Source organism: Coturnix japonica, chromosome 1 (assembly GCF_054131305.1).
Source record: "Coturnix japonica strain WE chromosome 1, WE-NBRP24, whole genome shotgun sequence".
NCBI classification, from domain to species: domain Eukaryota; kingdom Metazoa; phylum Chordata; class Aves; order Galliformes; family Phasianidae; genus Coturnix; species Coturnix japonica.
Genome location: NC_140663.1, coordinates 154809680 through 154831270, shown reverse-complemented (window position 1 = coordinate 154831270; position 21591 = coordinate 154809680). Strand labels below are relative to the sequence as shown.

Below are 21591 nucleotides of genomic sequence, written 5' to 3'. Positions count from 1 at the left end.
GTGCTATTTTGAATTATGTGAACCCTCAATCCCTAGAGTAATAGAGGGATAATAGAGTAAGGGGTAATAGAGTAATAAAGGTGATAAAAATTTTTAAGAGTTAAAAATTTTAAGAATTAGAAATGAAAGAACTTCTGAGGACACTGACATTCCTCTCCTGTATAAAGGACCTCATCCTTTGGCTGGGTATTATACTTCCCCCCTCCCCACCCCCCCCCATTTTGGGGTACTTTTTCTCCCTTACATTTCCTTCTGACAATGCTTACAGAGTAAGAATACAAACAGAGATAGAAGAGTCAGATTTTTCAGTGGTAACCAAGATACAGAAGGCATGGGAGGCAGAGAAAAAGAGAGAGAAATAGAAGGAGCAAAGAAAAGAGGTAGCATATTGTTATAAGCATATGGGATGAAAATGGTATAAAAATTGTGCCCTGGGAAGCTCCGGGCATGGAGAGGACAGGTGGCCTCATAGTGACTTCTCATGCTCTGATAGATGACATCTGTACCCGAGAAGTTCTTGCCAGGTCCTCAGGATGTAAGCACATGCAAATACTAAATTGTCACTGCTGATGTTAATCCTGGGGGCAGCCACCTCACCACAGGGATCAAGGTATTGCTGCTCAAAATGAAAGAAGCCTGGTAGAGCACTGAGTCAGTGAGGTATGGTAATACAGCCTGGGGAAACCACAACAACTTACCTCAAATTCAGGACAGCACTACTTTTTGGGCAACCATGTCTTTTTGCTTTTTGGAAACTGTGACTTGATTGCATGCCATTAACTTACCCTAACTGTCATTTGGTGTCTGGGAATAAGTCTGAAGGAAAAAGCACAGATTTGGATATGATTTATTGGATGAATTAATGGCACATGCACCAACATGAGGTTTCAAGGCTCTTTTCATAAACTGCTTTTTCTGTAATGCTCGAGACCACTTGTTCCCTATAACCAGATCCAGCGCAATAAGCAAGAGGTAAAAAAAAGCAGAAGGAGTGACAAAAGGAGAATGTTACCCACTCTGTAATGGCCCTGTAATATTTTAAACCAATAATGTGAAGGCAGAACAGGAGAAGGAAGAAGTATCGGAACTGGCAAATATTCTCAGGCAATTGTCATTAAGGGATTAAAATCTGCTGTCCAAGTAAGGCAGCCTATTTCAATGCACTTCTGAATAGCGGAAACATCACCACTTCTACCCCACACAGAAGGCTGCAATTGTGCAGATGAGGACTCTTGCTACTAATAGAGAAAATAATGCAAACACAGCCCTGGTGAGCTGATACAGGTGAAGCTTAGAAAACACTGACTCAATCCCAAAACTGATATCTGAATTTATACTAGCATAGGAATGGAATGCAAACAGAAAATTAGGTAAAGGTAAACTTTACAAAAGAAGTAACATGCTTCTTTTTGGTAACCCACATATTCGTAAATCTGCTAAAATAAATGATCTTATGCTTAATTACTAGAACCATGGGTTCTAATAATGAACCATGGAAAGAAATAATAATAGTCCAGCTCACAAACCATCCTAAACTACATCAGAAACACTGAATTACTTCCTAGCTGCTAAGCAAAAGGCAAGGGAGCAGAGGAAGGTGAATTACCAGCTTTCCAATGGCAAAGCAGGTGAGGACAAGACTCTCTTACCTCACACGACATGAAGCACTGTGTTGCTACATAGTTTTGTATCTCAAATGCTTTACAATCTGCTACAAGTTTGTTTCATTTCCCACAGGGCTAGTTTGTGTTTCATTTATGACTCAGCTGAAACAGCGCAAAGTGTATCCAATTAGTTCCCTTACTGATTGTCCAGCCGAATAACATCTGTGGTGTAAAAAATACCACCTCCTTTGACAGTTATTTCTAAGACACCCTGGTTAAATTGTCTCCCAGATTTGTCTAGGTGTGGAATACTTAAAGTTACAAATCACAAAACTCTTTCTTCAAAATGCCTACTTCCGGTTTGAGTCTTTCTGAAGCTCCATTAACACAGAATCACAGAATCACAGAATTGTAGGGGTTGGAAGGGACCTCTAGAGATCATCAAGTCCAACTCCCCTGCCGAAGCAGGCTCCCTAAGACTGCACAGAGGAGCAGGTAAGAAGGCTCCATCCAAGCCTTCTTCCTGCTTGAAAGTCATCCCTGAAAAGTACAGATCAAAGCAAGCTAAAAGTAATTACAGTGCTGACCAATGCTAATTAACTATGTCTTTGGGATTCCAACTACCTGCATCCATAAGTTGCCAATGGCCTTTATATTTCTTTATTATGCACTTCGGGTAAAAGTCCCTTCTTTGTTTGTAAAGCATCTAATTGCCTCTCATATATGATTAGGGATCCCTAATGGTAACTGAAAACTGTAATTGAAAAGGTAATTGAAAATATGAGCAAAAGAAAAGCTTATTGCATTTGCTAGATTAATGAAGAACACAGCAATGAGCAAAACATCCTATTGAGATGAAGTACGCCTCCTGTTAAAGAACAAAGGAAAAAGAGGGTTATACACATTTAATACAGAAAAGGAGAAGAATGTTAGAATTAATTTAGCACTTACCTTCCATGAAATCACACTGCTGAACCTTTCAAAGCCATAATGCCTCACAACCTAGCATCTAGCAGGAAGGTTTTCTTGGACTATTTACTCTGCTCAATAAATAGTAAGGGGAAAAGGCCCACAGTCACCACAGCAACAGTCAGAGCAGCACGGGCAATGAGTGGCCCATTTTCCTAGAGAAATTAACACAGATGCACTCTGCAAACTTCGGCATTCTGTCCTAAAGTAACTGCTATACAAAACACACCAATGATAGACAAACGCTGCGGTGAAGAGCATTCTTTGGTTACCCAAAGCTGGAACACAACGGCAAAGAACAAAAGAACTGAGATGCTGCCCAAGACCAAAGGGCTACGTAGCACACCAGAGAAGCCTTTAAACTGGTGAATGCCTCTCACTATAACTGCCTGTGGAAAACTACATAAAATTAATGCCTGTACAGACTGCTTCTTCCATTGCCACAAAGCAGCCCAAGAGATTCACTTCTGACGTGGGGGAGACTCCTCCCAGAGCTCCAGCATTCCCATGGGCCTCAGCACTGATTTGTTCAGCTGCTGTCCTTGCAAGGAGCATTGTAGGCATCTATGGTTAATTCATCTGCCAGAGCTTTCCTACCCTTTCCGTGGGCATGTCTGTATAAAACCTTTGTACCGAGGAGTTTATCCAGAACTTCATAAAAGAGAATAATCCATTTATTAAATGCTGAAATCAGATCCTGTTGGCTCCAGAGAATAAGACCTGTGCAACACCAAATGAACCTGTAATGCTCTTGGCTCAGATAAGATCCACTTCATTAGAACAGGAACATTCAAATGAAGCAGCTAGATAATAGAGACTCTTCGCTTTTTAATTTTATAGCTTATTTGGTATTACCTAAGGTTCTGATGGCATCGTGAATTAAACTGGTCCTGTATTACAAGAAAAGCCATTTCATAAATCAGTCTTTCCCCTGCTTAAGTTAAAATGGTTAAATCACAGTGTGGTTTTTAAATATATGCTTCCTAGTGATGTCATCTTCAAATACATTATGCACTCACTGTCTTCCAGCCTCCAACACAAAAGCACTTGTATTTTGCTAAACCCCTTTTACATCAATGTTACTGTTTCTCTCTCACTGTCTGACTAAAGCGACCACACAAACACCACAAAATGCAAAGTTAAATACTGCTACTTGTGGAGTCCTAACAATATAATTTGCTTTGGAAGCGGAAAAGGAAAAGAAAGAGACAGCCCTGTCTCCTGAACTTTTGTGTCCATACTGGAATGATGAACATCCTTGCACTGACAAATCACCAGTGATGAAATGTAACTGTATTCCTCACATATTCTGGACAGCCTCGGTCAGCAAGACATCAAAGTAACTGCATTCAGCGTGGCAAACTGTAGCTTCCATACAACTAAATATCACACGTGCAAGCAGCTAACTTAATAAAAATGAACAATTAGAAAATTAGCATTACCTTTCTTTGTAAAATACATAGCAGCCACACCGAAGTGGTAAGGGACAAAACCTGATGAGAAATAATTTACTTTCTCATGCTTTGTGTTCTGAATGTAATTGCCAAATAAACATGCTTACGAGGCAGCCCCAAATGATCAGCCCAGGCTGTGATTGGGGGTGAAGGGCACACACCTGGGGTAACCAGGCAAATCCAAAAAATAACAAAAAAGAAACATTTGTTTGATTGGATTTTGCCTCTCAGTCATTTCAAGAATTCTGTCTTCCAGTGGGAAGCCAAAAATGTATTTAAACAACAAAATTTAGGAAAAAAGCTGTATTGAATTATTTTTCTCAGATGTATGCACACACACAGAGCAGATGGGGAAAAGACAGCAAGCTCCCTGCTAGTCACATCAGCTCAGGAGCCAGACATTACGAACACCATCTGATCCAGCGCTTGCTGACACCAATAAAAGCCCTCCATTGAAGATGATGGGAGATGGAAAACAAACCTCTTCGTGCTTCAGCCAGAACGTGTGAACAAAAAAATCAAACTGATGGCTTTCTTCTCTTCTGATTTCCATGGTGCATAAAGATCCAGATTATAAAATGCAATTAGTCATCTCTGGATTCTTGATTTGGTTACTTGTTGTCTATATGTGTACCAGGGTGACAGGTATCATCTTGCAGTGTATGCAAGTGTGAGGTACAGTACGTCCTACAATTAAGAAAATAGTTTGAGTGGGAAGATAGAGAACTGAAAAAGTGCCACTTGAAATTTCTTTCACAATGCCATTTTGCTTTGGTGAAAAAAGAAAGAAAAATAATCCAGATACTAAGATAAGCTGTAATTCAATTATCCTAAACACCCAGAAAGATTGTGACACTCACTAGAGTATCTATTGCCTTTGAAATCAAAGAAAAGCATATTAGGATTTGTTTTCAAGTGCTTCCTTGGCATCAGCTTGCAATAAGCATTCAGTTACTTCTACATCCCCCAGCTGTAATGTCATTCAGCAGTACAGATTCATTTGGCTGCAGGACCCATTTAAATTGGCCAAATTTACAGATTTTGTTCTCATTTTGCTTTGCAATCATATCACCTCTGATATTTATGATTTTACACATGGCTTGTATTTTGGTCATGAGCATCCAATCAGCTTAATTTATATGCTGACTGTAGACACAGATCCAAGAAGAGCAGGAATGGGGGCCTCACTGTGTCAATACAAACTCCATCACAACATGAAGCTGATGTTTATAAATAGTAGCAATCAGGAAAATAAGAAGCTGAGATTTCATTAAAAAAGAATCTGAAACTTATACTCACTGCTGGTAGAGGACATGCGGCTGTACTCAGACCTGCAAGACAAATAAAAGACATCATTAAAGATGTACCAAATTTAATTCACCTTGCACATTAAATTAGTTTAGAGACCATTTGGTTCTGGTTTTGTTTTTCACTAAGGTAATAACAACTGGAACAAGATTTGAACATGGCCTCAAAAAAACAGGTATTATGTGTCAGTTTTGAAAATATTTGTGTAAAGCACTGAGGTTTTGTTAGGAATGGAAGTGGCAAATCATCCTACTACACTTTAGGCATAAAGATAAAGCTTAGAAGGCCCTCTGAGGAAATAAACAGGCTGCTTCAGCCACAGGTTAGGAACAGAAGTCTACCTGATTTTGACTCTATTCCTCATCTTTCTTCTTAAGCTACTGTGATGTAATTTTTGAAGATTATGTAGGCTTATGTTGGAAGGGTTCTTAAAGATCATCTAATTCCAACACTCAGCTATGGGCAGGGCTGTCAGCCACCAGCACAGGCTGTCCTGGGCCCCATTTAACCTGGCCTTGAGGGCCCCAAGGGGTGGGACATCCACAGCTTCTCTGGGCAGCTGTGCCAGTGTCTCATTGAATTGAGTAAAAAATTTATTCCAAACATCTAAGCTAAATCACCCTTCTTTTAGTTTAAAGACATTTCCTCCAGTCCTTCACAAATAAAATGTTACCTCTCAACCACACTTCCCCCAGGACCCTTGTACAGCTGGGAAAAGGAGGATGTAGAAATGGCAAGGGCAGACAGGGAGATGCTCTTTTTTCAGCTTCTGAGGGGATAAGACAATTGCAGGGTCTGGTGCTGTATGGGGCATAAAGCTGCAGGGAATTTTCAGTATCGAATCATGTGGGTATCATTTGGCACCATGCATATTTGGGAAGGTGTTAAAGCTGTAACACGGCCCTCATCACAAGCCCAGAGACAAGCAATATCCATACATCTGCCTCCCACTGTCCCAAGCAAGGATTCATTTAATCTGCACTTCTGTTTGAAAACAGCCTGGGGCTGTCCCTGCATGTATCCATGTTCTGTAGTTCGTAGCTAATTCCATATGAATCTGCATTGCTTGTATTTCAGGGAGGAGAAAACAATGCTTCATCTTTTGCTTACTGCAAGTAGAAGCAGCTTTCTGTTACTTCACACTGTTATTTTATAGTGCTGCAGGCACATTATCGGGCATGGAGAATTAATGAGTCCCGAAACAAGGAGCTGGCATTCTGCATGCAGACAGGCCATGAAAAATGAGACAAGAGGAAAAATAAAAAGATGGGGAGTGTGAAGGGAGGAGACAACAGTGTGCTCAGAGACTAATTGCACAGATGCATTTTAATAGGCTTTAGAACTGTATTGGGGCCCTTCTGTAATTCTAATATGGTTCAAGCTAATATTTAATTTGTGCTTGTTGCATTACTGATATAGGTGGAATTAAAAAAAAAAATTAAAAAAGATAATTAAGCACAAAGGCTTATGTCAACCTCACATGCCAAAATAAGGGCTGTACTCTCCCTTAGCTCTGCCTATGGTCAATAATGAGACATCTGAAGTGTGTTTTTCCCTTAATGTTGTATGGAAAAGATACTGAAGGACCCTCAGCTACATGCCTAAAAAGTAGCAGCATGAATACGAGTCTCTCTTTGTGCTCTCAGGACCAACACAAGTCGCCTTTTGTCCTCACTCTGACTCCTTTTTTCCCCAGAATTTATTTTGTCTTGAATCTTTTGTCCTTAAGAGAAAAAATGACAGTGAGTAAAATCCTTCATATTTTCAGCACATTAGCACAAACCACTCAGATTCACGATGTGTAACAGTTGAATGACTTATAAAATAGAATTTATTTCTTTTCTTATAGTCATTTGTGTAGGATAATGAATTCTAAATAGACTACAGAAATAAACAACTCCTGAGTCACGTGGACTCTCTGGACACAAAGCAATTTTGGCCCTTCCCATCCTTTCCATCCCTGTTCTAACCATCCTGAGTCCTGGCTCCTACCAGTTCCCTTTAAAGAAATTCTCCTGTTAGGATAACCCTGGAGTAATGCTCTAGCTTTAATGGTGAAAGACTGGAGCCATATTGCCCAGAGGTTCCCAGACAATTACACGGTCCTGCAACCAGCTATTTTCTCTGTGCTACTGATAGATATTACAGTTCAGATAAAAGGAAAGAGACATTCAGGACAGAAATCAAACAAATGGATGACTGTTACTTTTACAAGCACATAATGAGGAGAAAATAATCAAAAAGGACATTGAAACAGTAGGAGGTACTGAAAAGGAGAGCAAAGAATCTATGCACAGTGGCTGGCCCAGAAGCAAAGAGGAGCTGTGAACATGTCAAGAGGCATTAAAGTAAGAATGCAGAAGCTTGAGATAAATGTGGGACCAAGGTTCCCACCAGAGCTGCCGAAGGATCAGGAGTGTGTATTATCAGGGAGCGTAAGACCATCTCAAGCACTAGAGATCCTAAGCAGGCCTCCGAGGTTAGCCTGCATTATTCATTGATGACTATTAATACAAAGCCTTAGTACACCAAGGAAGGGGAAAGAGACACTGAATATCAGTAGCTGCTAGCACAACCTGAGGTTTCTGAGTGTAATATATAAAAACACTGTAAGCCCATTTATTTAGGGAAGAAGAGCTGCTGTGTTATGTCTCTGCATCACAGAAAGACATCATCAGGGCAACAGTGGCAACATCGATGCTAATAAACAGATGTGCTCAGAAGAACTGAGTGGGATCAAGGCCAACTGCTGTGTAAGTCTGCAGCTGTACCACTAAAGCCTCATGACATCCACCCTAGTAAGCAGTCTTCTACCAATGGCCCCTGGCTCATGTCAACATGGTAAAACATATCCAGAAATCACACAGGAGAACAAGATGGTCTCATCTAAATTAATGCCATCTGCCATCTAAAACATCCAGCAGTACAGACAGACAACCCTGCCCCAGTACTCAGGAACACATTCACATATTGATTAAGGTACTGGTGTAGCTAGAAGTAGAGTTTTTGAGCCAAGCAACATCTCCGCAAGGCATTTTGCTGTGTAAGATCACAGAATCATAGAATCACAGAATCACAAGGTTGGAAAGGACCTACAAGATCATCTAGTCCAACTGTCCTCCCATTATCATTGCTACCACAAGCCACTAAACCACATCTCGTAGCTTCTCATGCAGACGCCCCTTGAACACTGCCAGGGATGGCAACTCCACCACCTCCCTGGGCAGCCATTCCGGTGCCTGACCACTCTCTGAGAGAAAAAGCTTTTTCTTATGTCTACTTCAAACCTCTTCTGGTACAACTTGTGGCCATTTCCTTGGGTCCTGTTTCTTGCCTGTGAGAAGAGGCCAAGCCCCTCCACATCATAAACTCTCTTCAGGAAGTTGTAGAGTGCATTGAGGTCTCCCCTGACCTCCTCTTCTCCACACTAAGCAATCCCAGCTCCCTGAGCCGCTCCTCATAAGACTTGTGCTTCAGACCACTCACCATTTTCATTGCCTTTCTCTGGACATGTTCCAGGGCCTCAGTGTCTTTCCTGTGGTGAGGGGCCTGAAACTGCACACAATACTCGAGGTGCAGCCTCACCAAGGCTGAGTACAGGGGGATGATTACCTCACTGCTCCTTCTCATGTTCAGCCGAGCATCAGCCAACACCCCAGGTCCCTTTCTTCTTCACAGTCATCCAGCCACTCTGCCCCAAGCCTATAGCACTGCAGGGGGTTATTGTGGCCAAAGTGCAGGACCCAGCACTTGGCCTTTTTGAACTTCATCCCACACACCTCAGCCCAGTGATCCAGCCTTTCCGGATCCCTCTGAAGGGCCTCCCTACCCTTAGGCAAATTTGTCATCTGCAAACTTACTGAGGGTACACTCAGTCCCCTCGTCTAGGTCATCAGTGAAGATATTAAACAAGTCGGGCCCCAGTATTGACCCCTGGGGGACAACACTTGTAACGGGTCACCAGCTGGACTTAACTCCATTAAGCACTACCCATTGGGCACAGCCCTCTAGCCAGTTCCTTACCCAGAGAAGGGTATACCTGTCCAGGCCATGGGCAGCCAGTTTCCTCAGGAGAATATTGTGAGAGACCATGTCAAAGGCTTTGCTGACTATATCAACTGCCTTTCCCTCATCTACCAGTCTGGTCACTCAGTCATAGAAGGAAATAAGGTTGGTCAAGCACGACCTGCCTTTCATGAACCTGTGCTGGCTGGGCCTGATCCCCTGGATGCCACACACATGCCATGTGATCTCACCCAAGATGATTTGTTCCATAATTTTCCCTGGTACCAAGGTCAGCCTGACAGGCCTGTAGTTCCCTGGATCCATGATGAACATACCTCTCCAATTATTTTAAAAAGATCACAGAATTGTAGGGGTTGGAAGGGACCTCTAGAGATCATCGAGTCCAACTGCCCTGCCAAAGCAGGTTCCCTACACCATGTCACACAGGTAGGCATCCAGTTGGGTCTTGACTATCTTCAGAGAAGGAGACTCCACCATCTCCCTGGGCTCCAGTTATTTTAACACCATGCTTTGCTCAAGGTCTCCATTGCCAAGACTCCTAAATCTCCAGACAAAACAACAACAGCAACAAAATAGAACAACAACAAAAAACACCACCCTGTAAAGTTTACCAGCTCCTCCGTTGTCTACATCCTTAGCTTGCCTACAGTTGATGGTATGGTGCCTGCTGTAGTCACGTTTTTTCCCTGCCTTCCCTACCTACAGTTGTTTTAAATTTCACTGTTCCATTTAAGAGCTGTATTTAACAGCTTCTTTGCCTTTCCTCCCCCAGAAATTGCTCCACAGGGCATCCAGAAGGATTTTATAGCAGTTAAAGCACAATGTGTGAGTCAGATTTAGGTTTGTAGTCTGTCTTGGGTTTCTTCTCACCAAATTCTTATGGGTCAGATTGCAATTTCTTTCACTAATATCAATCCAACACAAACCCATTACCTTCATTGTACTTCTACTTGTGTAATCAAGCTGACTGCAGTGAAATAACTGAGAGCAACTCATTGCAAAACACCTTGCTCTGGATTCCCAGTAGAGCAATGAAGTCAGAGGATGGATTCCCACAGCTCAGCTCATACTCAGGAGCTTATTTTCAAGATCTATGTTTGAGGCCCCATGTGAGAGACATCATAATCATCATCATCATCGTCATCATCGTCATCATCATCACTGTTGTTATCAGCATATCACAGAATCATAGAACCATAGAATGGCTTGAGTTGGAAGGCACCTGAAGGATCTTCAAATTCCAAGCCCTTTCACAGAGGCAGGGCTGCCAGCTCCTAGATCAAGTGCTAGATCAAATTGCCCAGGGCCCCATCCACTCTGGCCTGAAACACTCCAGGGATGGGGCACTCGCAGCCATTCTGGGCAACCTCTTCCAGCATCTCACCACTCTGTCAGTAAAAAAATATCAGGATGAATTATTGCTTCTAACCTTTCAAAATGCACCTGATGAGGCAGAGTGGGTGGACAGAGTCATCTTCTTGGGGTTCTGTTCCTCTTAACCACAGTTAGTTGAGAGGAATCTCACACTGCAGCTTAGCCATTGTGAGCATCACTATGACTCTCCTGGCCAGCAGAATGTGATTTATATCCATATCTGTTTTGATATTGTTTTCAGTGCCCAGCCCCAGTGCAATACACCATCAAGTCTGCCTACCCATAGCTTCAACAAAATAGTTTTACTCAACTTAAATCTGATCAGAAATGGTGTTTCAGCCCCACTTGTGACAAAACACTCAACTTTACATTGTTTGAATGTCAAATGAGACAAATTGTACAGCTTGACATATCCAGAGTGATGGATATACAGCAAGTGATATTTTCAGGGGGCAAAAAAACAAAAACCAAAAAACAAGCCCCCAAGGTTAAAAAAAAAACAAACAAAAAACAAAAAAAAACAGTTTTTAAAACAGGCTTTAGCAGCAGTGGTTTATATCCTGTGAGTTTCTCACACATGGATGAAATCTGTGACAGAAAACTGACATGTCATACTGAAGGACTCCCATACAGATGACAAAGACTTAAGTACTGAAAACCTTTAAGTTAGAACCATCTGACACAGGCATATAAACAGCAGCTCCTCCTCAGCAAACAAACAGTTCATCTATTCATTTGATAATGTAAGTAGAACATTCTCACCAAAGACACACATGGACTAAGATACTGTTAATATTTTCAAGTGATATGCACACTCTTTTTTGTACTGTCCTGTCTGATATTAACAACTGTCTTTGCCATTTTAGAGTCTCACGAAGCTTACAGAATTGCAACCAAAAAAGAAAGAAAGAAATGAAAAAAAAAAAAAGATTTTTTTTTTTTTTCTTAATCTGCTTAACAGATAAGTAAAAAGAGGCTCAGAGAGTTTGTGACTGATCTAGGGTCACACGTGCAAACAGGGAGAGCCACAGGGAAAAGCAAGGAACACATATAGCACACCCAAGAAGTTAGGACAGCCTCCACAGCAATTAATTTAGGGAAGACAGACACAGAAGAAAACACAAAGAATGGCTCAAACCCCAAGATGTCTTGATGTCGTTGATCTCACAGAAGCATTACGCTCAATTAGGGCATATACATATAGAGCAGGGAGAAGTTGAAGCAATTCCTAAAGACAGCTAACCGGACCTAACAAATCATAGAATCATAGAATGGCTTGGGTCTGAAGGGACCTCAAGGATCATGAATCTCGAAGCCCCACCACCACAGGCAGGGCTGCCAACATCCACACTTATTAGTAGACCAGGCTGCCCAGGGCCCCATCCAACCAGGCCTTGAACACCTCCAAGGACAGGGCATCCACAACCTCCCTGGGCAGCTGTTCCAGCACCTCACCACTCTTCCCCTTGATATGCAACCTAAATGTTCCCTCCTTCAACTTAAAACCACTCCCCTTGTCCCATTATCTACCCTTTCAAAGAGCTGGCTCTCCTCCTGTTTAAGAAAAACAACAACCAAACACAAAAATCTGGAGAACAAAAAATTTCAACCTCTAAAATCAAGAAGACTGAACAATGTACTTTTCTGCAGCTAATTTTAAGCAGCTTAATATGAATTTTCCGCCTTTTTAATTTTGCTTTTCTTTATAATTTATAAGTTCTTTAAATATTAAGATTTCCCCTCCCTTCAAACTTTTCCAGTTGTTTTCCCTTCTCTTTGCTTTCTAATCAGAACACCTTCCCTCTCAAAAGACCTTTTTCTTCTTCCTAATATTTCAGGTCTCAGGAGTACAAAACCACTGCAAAAATTACAATAGCAGAAAATTCTTCATCTGCCACACTTCTGTTCTACAAGGTTTCAGTAAATGAAATAAGTATTTTTACTAGAAAGCTCGAAAATACAGCTCCCAGTAAGGTACGCTTAGTACATATGACAGATCAGGGGTGGTCAAACACTTTCAAATCTCATTAATAAACAGCCAATATAAACTAATTGGCTTACATGTTCTACTCACTTTATTTAGGTACTTGACAACAACAGCTCAATCCATTCTGATTGGATTCAGTCACTTAAAATACACTATTTTGTTCTGCGACCTCTTCGCAACCCTGTTTACTGAGGCAAATGCAGTAAGAGGGAGATATTTTCCAGCGGATTAGGAAAATGAAGGCTTAAAACTGTAAGTGAGCTTTCCTGTAGGAGGAAGCCACAACAAAACCTTACGAGACATAGGGAGTGCTTGATGTATGAGACTGGCTTGTTTTTATACACAGCTTCTATGGTACAGGCTCACACAACAATACGTACAGTTTATGAGATGGCAGTGTCTGGCTTCGCTGCAGCCATTGCTTGCTATTGTTCAGTGACAGAAAGGGAACACTCGATGTAAACCTCTCACTGAAGCACTTTGACCTCTCTCTCTTTATACTTCCACAGGACTGTGGCTGAACATCAAAATAGTTAACTTCATTTTTAACCTTGGAGTCATTAGAGAAAAAGGAAAACAGCTCCATTCAGTAATATCTATGGTGGGACCGAGACAAAGAAAAAGCAGATTGTGTGGAAAGGCGGAAAGGCAAGTGCTGGGAGCAGTTAGTTTGATGAGAAAAATGAAACACAAACACTGTGAAAGGGACATGTGCAAAGTGTTTCTCAGACCAGAATAGCTGCTAAACGCAACTAAAATTAAGAATAGAAGCGCAGGGACCTATTGCTTTTCAGAATGAACACCTTTGCAATGCACTGCAGCTATTAATTGCCATATACCCATGTTAAAGTTTCTCAGACACCTTTGTGTTGAGCTCTGAGTGTCAAGCCAGTGACAGGGATGGTTCATAAAATCATCAGCTTCAACATGTCACCAGCACCAGGCATAAACTGCTGCCACGCTGCTCACTGCAGTGTAAAGGCTCAGTAAACCAAGAGTGACTTGGCCCATCAAGGATGCTTTGAGCTTTGAACCAGTCATGATTATTTTGTTTTCCTTTTTATGCATATTCCCCAAACATGAACAGAATTGTTGTCCCAAGAACTAAAAAGGTGTGGATTTTTGTTCTTAAGCTCATAAAATACGTAAAAACCTTCGCTGCCAGGTGTGTCTGCAACACCACAACTATGTGAGGTGATGGAGAAAGTACTTCACTTCTCCAACCACAGAAGAATTAAAGAACACATATTTGAATGAATAGCTAGATAAAGCTAGGTAAATGGAAGAGACTGCCATATTTCCTGTCTACTTCTTTCTTTATTAATTGCAATGTTGCTGGTTCAGTTTGGGTGCTGAGCACCTGATACCACTCTGCAACCATCAGCTTTACAGCCTTGTTATGCTCTCAGTCTCATGTGCCACCAGCACCACGTATCCCAGTGAGTGCTATTACCAGCATCAGTCTGAGATCAAGATACTGTCTTTCTCCCTGGATTTCAGCATGTGATGCTACAGTAGCAATAAGGGTGAAAGTCAATAGGAATAGGAAGTCATCCTGGCCTCTGTGATCCTTGTGAGTCCCTTCTGAGTTGGTATATTCTATAATTCTATGACCTTACACAAAGGGAAGTACCATTGTGTATGTACACCCTTATCCCTATGCAATAGGGTGAAGATAGCCCAGGCAAGGAACTGGGAGAATACAGCTAGAAGGAATAGACCTAGAAAAGAGCAGTGTTAAGGGAGCCAGAGAATAGTCACAGTCTCACTGCTGTTCCCAACAAGGTGAGCCAGCAGCACCATGTGGGATGGCTGCAGAGATCTTCCTGCTGTCCTGTAGAAGTGGGAGCTGTATGAGTATCCCAAGGGTGATCCGTGCAGCTCAGGGATCTCAGAAGTCACCCAGCTCACCAGCCGAGCACCTCTGGCTGCTGGGCCACGGATCCAGGTAAAACAGCCGTTCTCCCTGACTAACGGGACGCTTGCAGGTTGGACAGCTACCTGCAAAGTTTACAGCACTTTATAGGGTCGGTATGGTGAGTACCGTGAAAACAGCAGCCTGGCTTAAGAGCACCCACAAATCTAAGCTCCTCCGTAGCGGTCCATCCCCCAGGAGCTGGCTCTGTCCGGTGTCACTCCCACAGAGGGCACGCTGTCCTGGGACGGAGGGATGGCTCTTGCTATGAGGATTCAGCCGAAAGCCTGCGGCCACAGCCTGGCACTATCCTCCTCCTCACGCGTATATTGAGGGGACCTTTCCCCAACCCCCGAAGGAGGAGCCCTCCCCGCCCCCCAAAGCATCCTGCGGCCCTCAGCGAGCGGGGCTCGGCCACCGCGTACCGGCACACAAAGCCCTTCCCCCGGCCGGCCAACAAGTGCAGCCCCCTCCATGAGAAGGCACGGCCGCCCCGGCCCGTCCCCGCTCTCACCCTCCCGTCTCGGCTCCCGAATCCCCGCAGTCCTCCTCTCCGCCTCGGGGCTGCTTCTGCTGCTGTTGCTGCATGCTGCCGGCTCCCGGCTCGCTCCATACCCGTCGTCGCTCCGCCGCCGTCTGTGGGAGGCGGTAGCTCCCGGCACCGGCCCGCCCCGGCCCGCCCCGGCCCTCAGCCCGGCCTCCCCGCTGGGTGCCGCCGTGGCTTATGTAGTGGCTCACTTCTACTACAGGGAGCTTGGTAGCCGTCTTAGGTGTGATCTCTTTGGAACTGCATGTGGAGACAGTCGGGGAGGTTGGCTGAGCAGCAGTAATGGTGAGAAAGTGATGCTGTGCTAAACCAGTGCTCTGAGTGCATCCTGTGAAGAGAGAGTGGTGTAGGAAAGGCTACCAGGCTCCAGCCCCTGCCCCAGCAGGGACACCCAGAGCAGGGAGTCCAGGGACGTATCCAGGTGGCTCTAGGAGATCCCCAAGGAGGAGACCCCACATCACTGGGCAGCCTGTGCCAGTGCTCCATCACTGCACAGCACAGAAGGGCTCCTGGTGTTCAGAGAGACACTTTCAATCTCTACCGTTCATCAGCAATTAGAAAATAAAATGTAGTGTTGTATAGGAAAGTTGGTATTTAAGTTGTTTAGAGTGTCTGGTTTGATTTGCACTCATGTCATTTTGAAAGCACTGAAAGTTATTCTTCAGTTTATATGAAGGATTTCATGTTAATTTTGCAATAAATATCAGGTTTTAGGTATAGAATAAGCCCCTTTGATTAGAATATTCTGTCTTTTCCCAGGCAAGTTACTTGGACAACATGCTGTATAAAGTACTCATACACAACTGTGCTGTCCTTCAGAACATACTCAACTCCGTCCTTCAAGACGGGTGGCCTTCCATCTAAACCAATTTGCTCACATACATAAAATGAAATGCATACATTTTCTTTTAGGATTGGAACCGAAATGCTGTGCTTTCAACTTGTTGAATCATCGTTTTCAGGCAAAAGGCATTGGTAAGTTTTCAGATATTGTGTGTAGATAAATGATTCATCCAAGGAAAGAGACTGGCAAAACTGATGCAAAAATCCAGAGCATCTTGATTCCCAGCTTGAGCCTCTATTTTGGAAATAGCTAAATATTTATACTTCAATAATTGCAAAAGTGATGGAGGATCCTGAGCCCCCAGAGGTCGTGTTTGGGAAGCATTAATATTATTCTCTATTACCAGGGCTGGACAGACTTTGCTGTCACTTAGACTACACATGTACATTTATTTAGTTAATGCAGTGGCATTTAAAAGCAGGTCAGTTCCACTCACTCTTAAGCATGATTTCAAAGTGAAATAAATTGACTGTAGCCACTGTTGAACTGATTTAAGATGTAACCAAACCTCCTTAAATATTTAGAAATAGGTTTAGTTAAATGGATACATTTCTGTACATTAAATTTTAGGTGGTCAGCTAATAGATCTTTTCCATCTCTGACTTTTATTATTCTAGTTAGCAATGTTTAAGCACCGGCTTATGAGAGGATCTGGAATAGATTTTATGCTGCATTTAAGATTAATTTATCCCATCTGTCTCAGAAAGGGAAAAAAGAATCGTTCTAAGGAAATATATAATTAAGATAGTAAGTAAAACTACCGCAAACTCCAGGCTCTCTTATTTATACACTTGCCTCATTTAACTGTGTTTTATTCTGTCTCTGACATAACTGTGGTGGAAAGGAGACTTTTCTGCATCGAATTCCAAGCATTTCAGAGATTTTAATGAATGAGGTGTTAAGTCTTAGCCTTTCATTAGCTTTTCTGTGTTAGCAGTGTTTCACATTAGGTCCTCCATATGGTCTGGTGAAAAGAGAGGTTAATTTTTAATGACTTTCTTGTACTTACGTGGCTGTGATATTGGTTTAAAGATAAGGCAAATAAGATAAGAATAATAAAAGTATTCCTGGGTTAAAGCCTTTCATTAAAGTAACTTAGTAGCAGTGCTCACAAAATATCAGCAGAAGCCTTTAAAGAAACCAAAAAAGTAAAACCTCCTGTTGAAATCAAAGTGACACTGAGGATGTGCAAAATTCGTCTTCATTGCTCATGCACTGATCTGAGCAACTGAGAGCAGGGTACAGGACAGGGCTGACTGCAGCCAGATAAAGGCAGAATGGAAAGCTGAAAGCTGAACCATATCAGTTCATACGCATGCTAAAACAGAAGAGGAGGCAAAGCATCGATTTCCTTGATGGATCCACACCTGGATTCAGATTTCAATCTCTTTTCTACTCTCTGCCTGCTGGGCTATCATCTGTCCTGTGGGAGCTGGGAGGATGGAGTGCATGCTGTATGGTGCAACTGGTTCTCTAGCCCAGAGAAGAGTAAGCAAAAAAGAGGTGGTTACACTGTATTCACATGCATATGGATGTCCTACTGATTAGGGTATCATGTGGGTTATCTCTAGTCTCTACCTTTCATTTCCTTCTATACAGTGACAGAACTTTACTGTAGGATAGATAGAGAAAAAAATATATATATCCCATCTCATGTAATTTAAATTCTGATGCAGAGGCACTCTGCTGGGAAGAAATGTCCTCGATTTGGTTCTTTTCATACAGTATTCTGTCTTTCTCCCTTTTTCTGTGTGATGTTCCAGAAGAAAAGGGTCAGATGGCACTGCAGTTCCTTTTGGCATTATACCATAAATTATAGAGTCCTTATAGTTTTTGAAAGCAAGAAAAGACACCTTGCTTAGAAGATTCTGGACTGCTGATAAAGGCAGAATACTAAAGGGTGGGATATTTCATTCCTGACTAAATTTTTTCCAAGTAGACTATACCCATGTTTTCCCCATTCACTTGTCTCAGTCTGTAGGCTGAATCTTGATCCTAATACAAGGTTCTGGACTCCACTCCTGGCACTTTCCATCCCATCCAGGTGCTACAGAGAGGAACTTCTCAGTCTACAGGATCTTGCCTTTGTAGAAAAGGTGATCAGTGATCAGTGAACAGTGATCCCAGAAGAAATAAGCACCCTGCGGGTCAAGACTTTGTTAACATTCAGCACTGGACTTCAGGTGCTGGGTTGTGGATTATAAAAAGATAAAGACGATAGCAATTCTGGAGAGAGGAGGGGAGTTACAACTTGGCTTGTGGCTCTGTCTTCGTGCTAGGTCAGCCCCAGAAGCCTGACTTTCAGACTGGTAAATGGAGCCAAAATATTTGTGGCAGTTTCTCACATAGGCTATTGGGTTCTTGGGGCTTTTTAAGGGTTATGGTGAGGTCAGGTTCATTTGCGGTAGGTCTCAAGCCAAACACCCAACCTCCTAAAATTCTACAGTTTTAAGGTAAAATACAACTGTGCAATAAAAAGTTGTTTCTTCAAAGCACCAGCAAGGGTTTTCAGTGCAGTTTAAGGGAATTTGGTTCCCAGCTCCCACTACTTTAATTTGCATTTGAAAACCCTAGTATGCACACTCCTACCAAAGTTCACAGTAAGCACAGAAAATATGTATTTTATTAGCAAATGGTTCTTTTTTAACTCGAATTCTAGTGCATTACTTTTTTATTGGAAACTTCTTGCACTCAGTAGCAACTGCTATAGGAACTTGAGTATTTGAAGTCCTTTTCTGTATCACCCCAAAGCCTGAGGCTCTATAAGAGTAGAATACAAGGGGAGCAGAAATGTGTCACACACATCACTGTGTAAGCAACCAGATGGAGTTTGGACCTGAAGACATTCCTGCTGCTCTCATGTTGCACGTCATCCCATTCAGACGGATCTTCCCTGTAGATTAAATCAGTGGGTTTGCCTTCCCTAGGCTCAAGGACCAGCTACCTGCTACAGCTCTGTGAAAGGATGTGGAGGTCAGATCATGCAGCTGAACTCCCCTTTTTCTGGTCACCAGATCCTGAAAAGAAGCATCAAGCTCAAAGCAGGAACAGGAGCTGTCAGGGACCATATATGCTACACTACACCTCTCCTTTTTTGCCCCACAAGAGAGAGTGCATCTGCACAGTCCAGCAGACACCAGACCTTGTGTCAGTTTTCTGAGGTAGCTGTGGCTTCTAGGGAGCATCTAGAGCTTTTCACATATATTCAGTGTCACTACCCTACTAGGAATGATCATAATACTGACAAAAGCACTCCTATGCTGGTAACCATGACGACTTCCACTGAACAAAGTTTTTCATGATATAACATGTTTTACAAGGCAGAGGAAACATTTACTTTGAAGCACCACTTTTGTACCCACTGGTGTTCAAAGAGCAAGGACCGAGCCCCTATGGCAGCAGTAATAAATATTATAGCAGCTTTTATGTGTAGACACTTCTGAAGGGAAAAATGATCTTTGGGGTTTCTTTTTTTCTTCTATTGCATCTGGTCCTTACAGTAAAATATTTTATTCTGGAAGGCAGTTATGTTTAAAACATTGTTGGATCTCCAAGGGAGATTTTATTTCTGAATTGCTTTACCACATTTTAAAGAATCCAGTTTCGAGTTACCTGTGACTTAAGATTTTAATCTTAAGATGGATAATCAGGTGGGCTTATTGAGTTTAATTTTTTTATTAAAACTCTTTAATCAGTAGTTATGGGATTTACTAACTGGTCTATCAAGTAAACATCAGGAGTGACTGTTTAATGCATAATCTAAGCTACAGTAAACATCACAGAATAGATTACAGAAATAAAACTTAAGCATATTTTCCTAGAAGATATTTGTGTCTGTTTCCAATTCTGACATCTATAAACAAAAACATATTTATGGATGCAGAGAGAAATGATAAAGTCTCTTTTGCACTGGCTGATGCTGCAGGAGATCGGTTGTCCACTGGCTGAGGCTTGCTGGGCTTCCATTCCCCACCCTCATTAGGCTGAGTCTATAACCATTCCTTTTACTGTTGTAATGAGAGAAGAAATGTTAAAATATCCTTTTGCTCACGTGTGCAGTAATCTTGTATACATGATGCCTCTACCTGTGCTAAAAGCATTAGGACACAGTGATGTCCAGTGAAACATTGTGAGGCAAGAACTTCTTGCTTCTAAGGCATCATCTGAAGTGATCAGTGTGGGGAGAGGCAGGTGGGAAAGATAAATCCTGCTTGATACAAATGTGAGCTTCTGTTAAAAACTGGCAAGGAATGAAAGCAGAGCCTTGTACATAAACCATGAAAAGAACTGGGACTTACAAGGAGGAGAAGTACTCCTCCAAGGTATGGACCAGACACTTATTAAACAGGTACTGCGATAACGGATCTCTTGGAAAAACAGCTACTTCTACAAGCTAATAGGTAAAATATTTACAGGATGAACATACGAATGCATTAAAAGCTAAGCAGGATGGGCTTTTGCAAGACAGATGGAAATGACATGGAAAACAATGTTTCTAAACTTACTCTTTTTCTCTGTTGGTTGCTGGATTTTTCCCCAGAGTTGGGTCCGCGCATCTCGCTAGCAAATATATCCTTGGCCAGTCTTTAAGGGAGCCGGAATGGGAAGGAAAAAGATTCCAACAGCTGTTCCCAAGGCACATGACATGTAGCAGCAAAAAGAAAGACAATAGCACATGCAAGACACTCTTAATCCAAATCCCAGTAATGGAGTTACATGATAGGCTGCAGCCTCTTGCCTCTTAATTTATGAAGGATCAAGTGGTATTAGAGGCAGTCAGCCATGCATCATAAAGTGCTTATCACGGCATGTCAGCGTGTAAAAAAAATAAAGCCAATCTACAGAGAATGGGCAATAAGGTAATCATCTCTTTATCTAACTGTTCATGGGAAAGCTGGTCATCATATTCTTGTCTGTGAGGGAGGAATGTTGTTTATGCTCAAAGAAATGGTGTGTGACTTTCATGAAATGGTTTACACATGGATTCTGGGCAAAATAGAAGTGCATGAAATCAATGAAATGGTAACCTTCATTGTCTGAAAACACACTGTTAAGATTAACAACCCTCTTCCTTGTTTTCTATCTGCTCACCAAATGGCTCTAATAAGGAAAATGTTACATTTAAATTTGAACGCATATGTCTTTTATGCCCTCACATATATGTGTGGATTTTGGCGTTTCTAGGACTGTTTATTGTGGCCTATCACTGCATGGTATTTTATAGATCTGCATTGTATTACTTGGATATGCACTACAGACAGTATTCTGTATTTCCAGAGTCTTTTAAATAGCTTCTTTTTGTCTATTTTCCATGATAATGCTATAGCTGTGATACAAAACCCCTTAAGAAATACCCGAGAGCCGAAAACAAACAAACAAACAAAAAGTATTTGGTCAAAAAACTTATAAAATTCTTATTCCAAGTCCATCAAAAGAAGCAGCAAAGGAAATGATTTGAAGCACTTGCCTTTGCTCAAAGAATGGGAAGTTTTCCAAGTTCCTTCTGCTTGTCCAGAAGTCGATCCCCAAACTGCTCCCTGGAAATTCTGTGCTTACTGTAATG

General features: G+C 42.1%; 1 protein-coding gene across 2 annotated transcripts in view; it reads right to left on the bottom strand.

Annotated features, from left to right (window-relative positions):
* FAM124A (family with sequence similarity 124 member A) overlaps positions 1–20683 on the bottom strand; it is a 41006-nt gene extending 20323 nt beyond the window's left edge. The window contains exons 1-2 of one of the 2 annotated variants that reach the window (XM_085536221.1): positions 20534–20683; positions 5327–5358 (exon numbers count right to left, since the gene is read on the bottom strand). In XM_085536221.1, the coding sequence (XP_085392347.1) occupies positions 5327–5358; positions 20534–20670 (169 nt within the window). In that variant the 5' untranslated portion in view covers positions 20671–20683. Of the gene's footprint in view, positions 1–5326; positions 5359–15151; positions 15305–20533 lie in introns of those variants that run through there. The other variant, XM_015851857.3, reaches the window with a different exon arrangement.
* Positions 20684–21591: the final 908 nt, after the last annotated feature.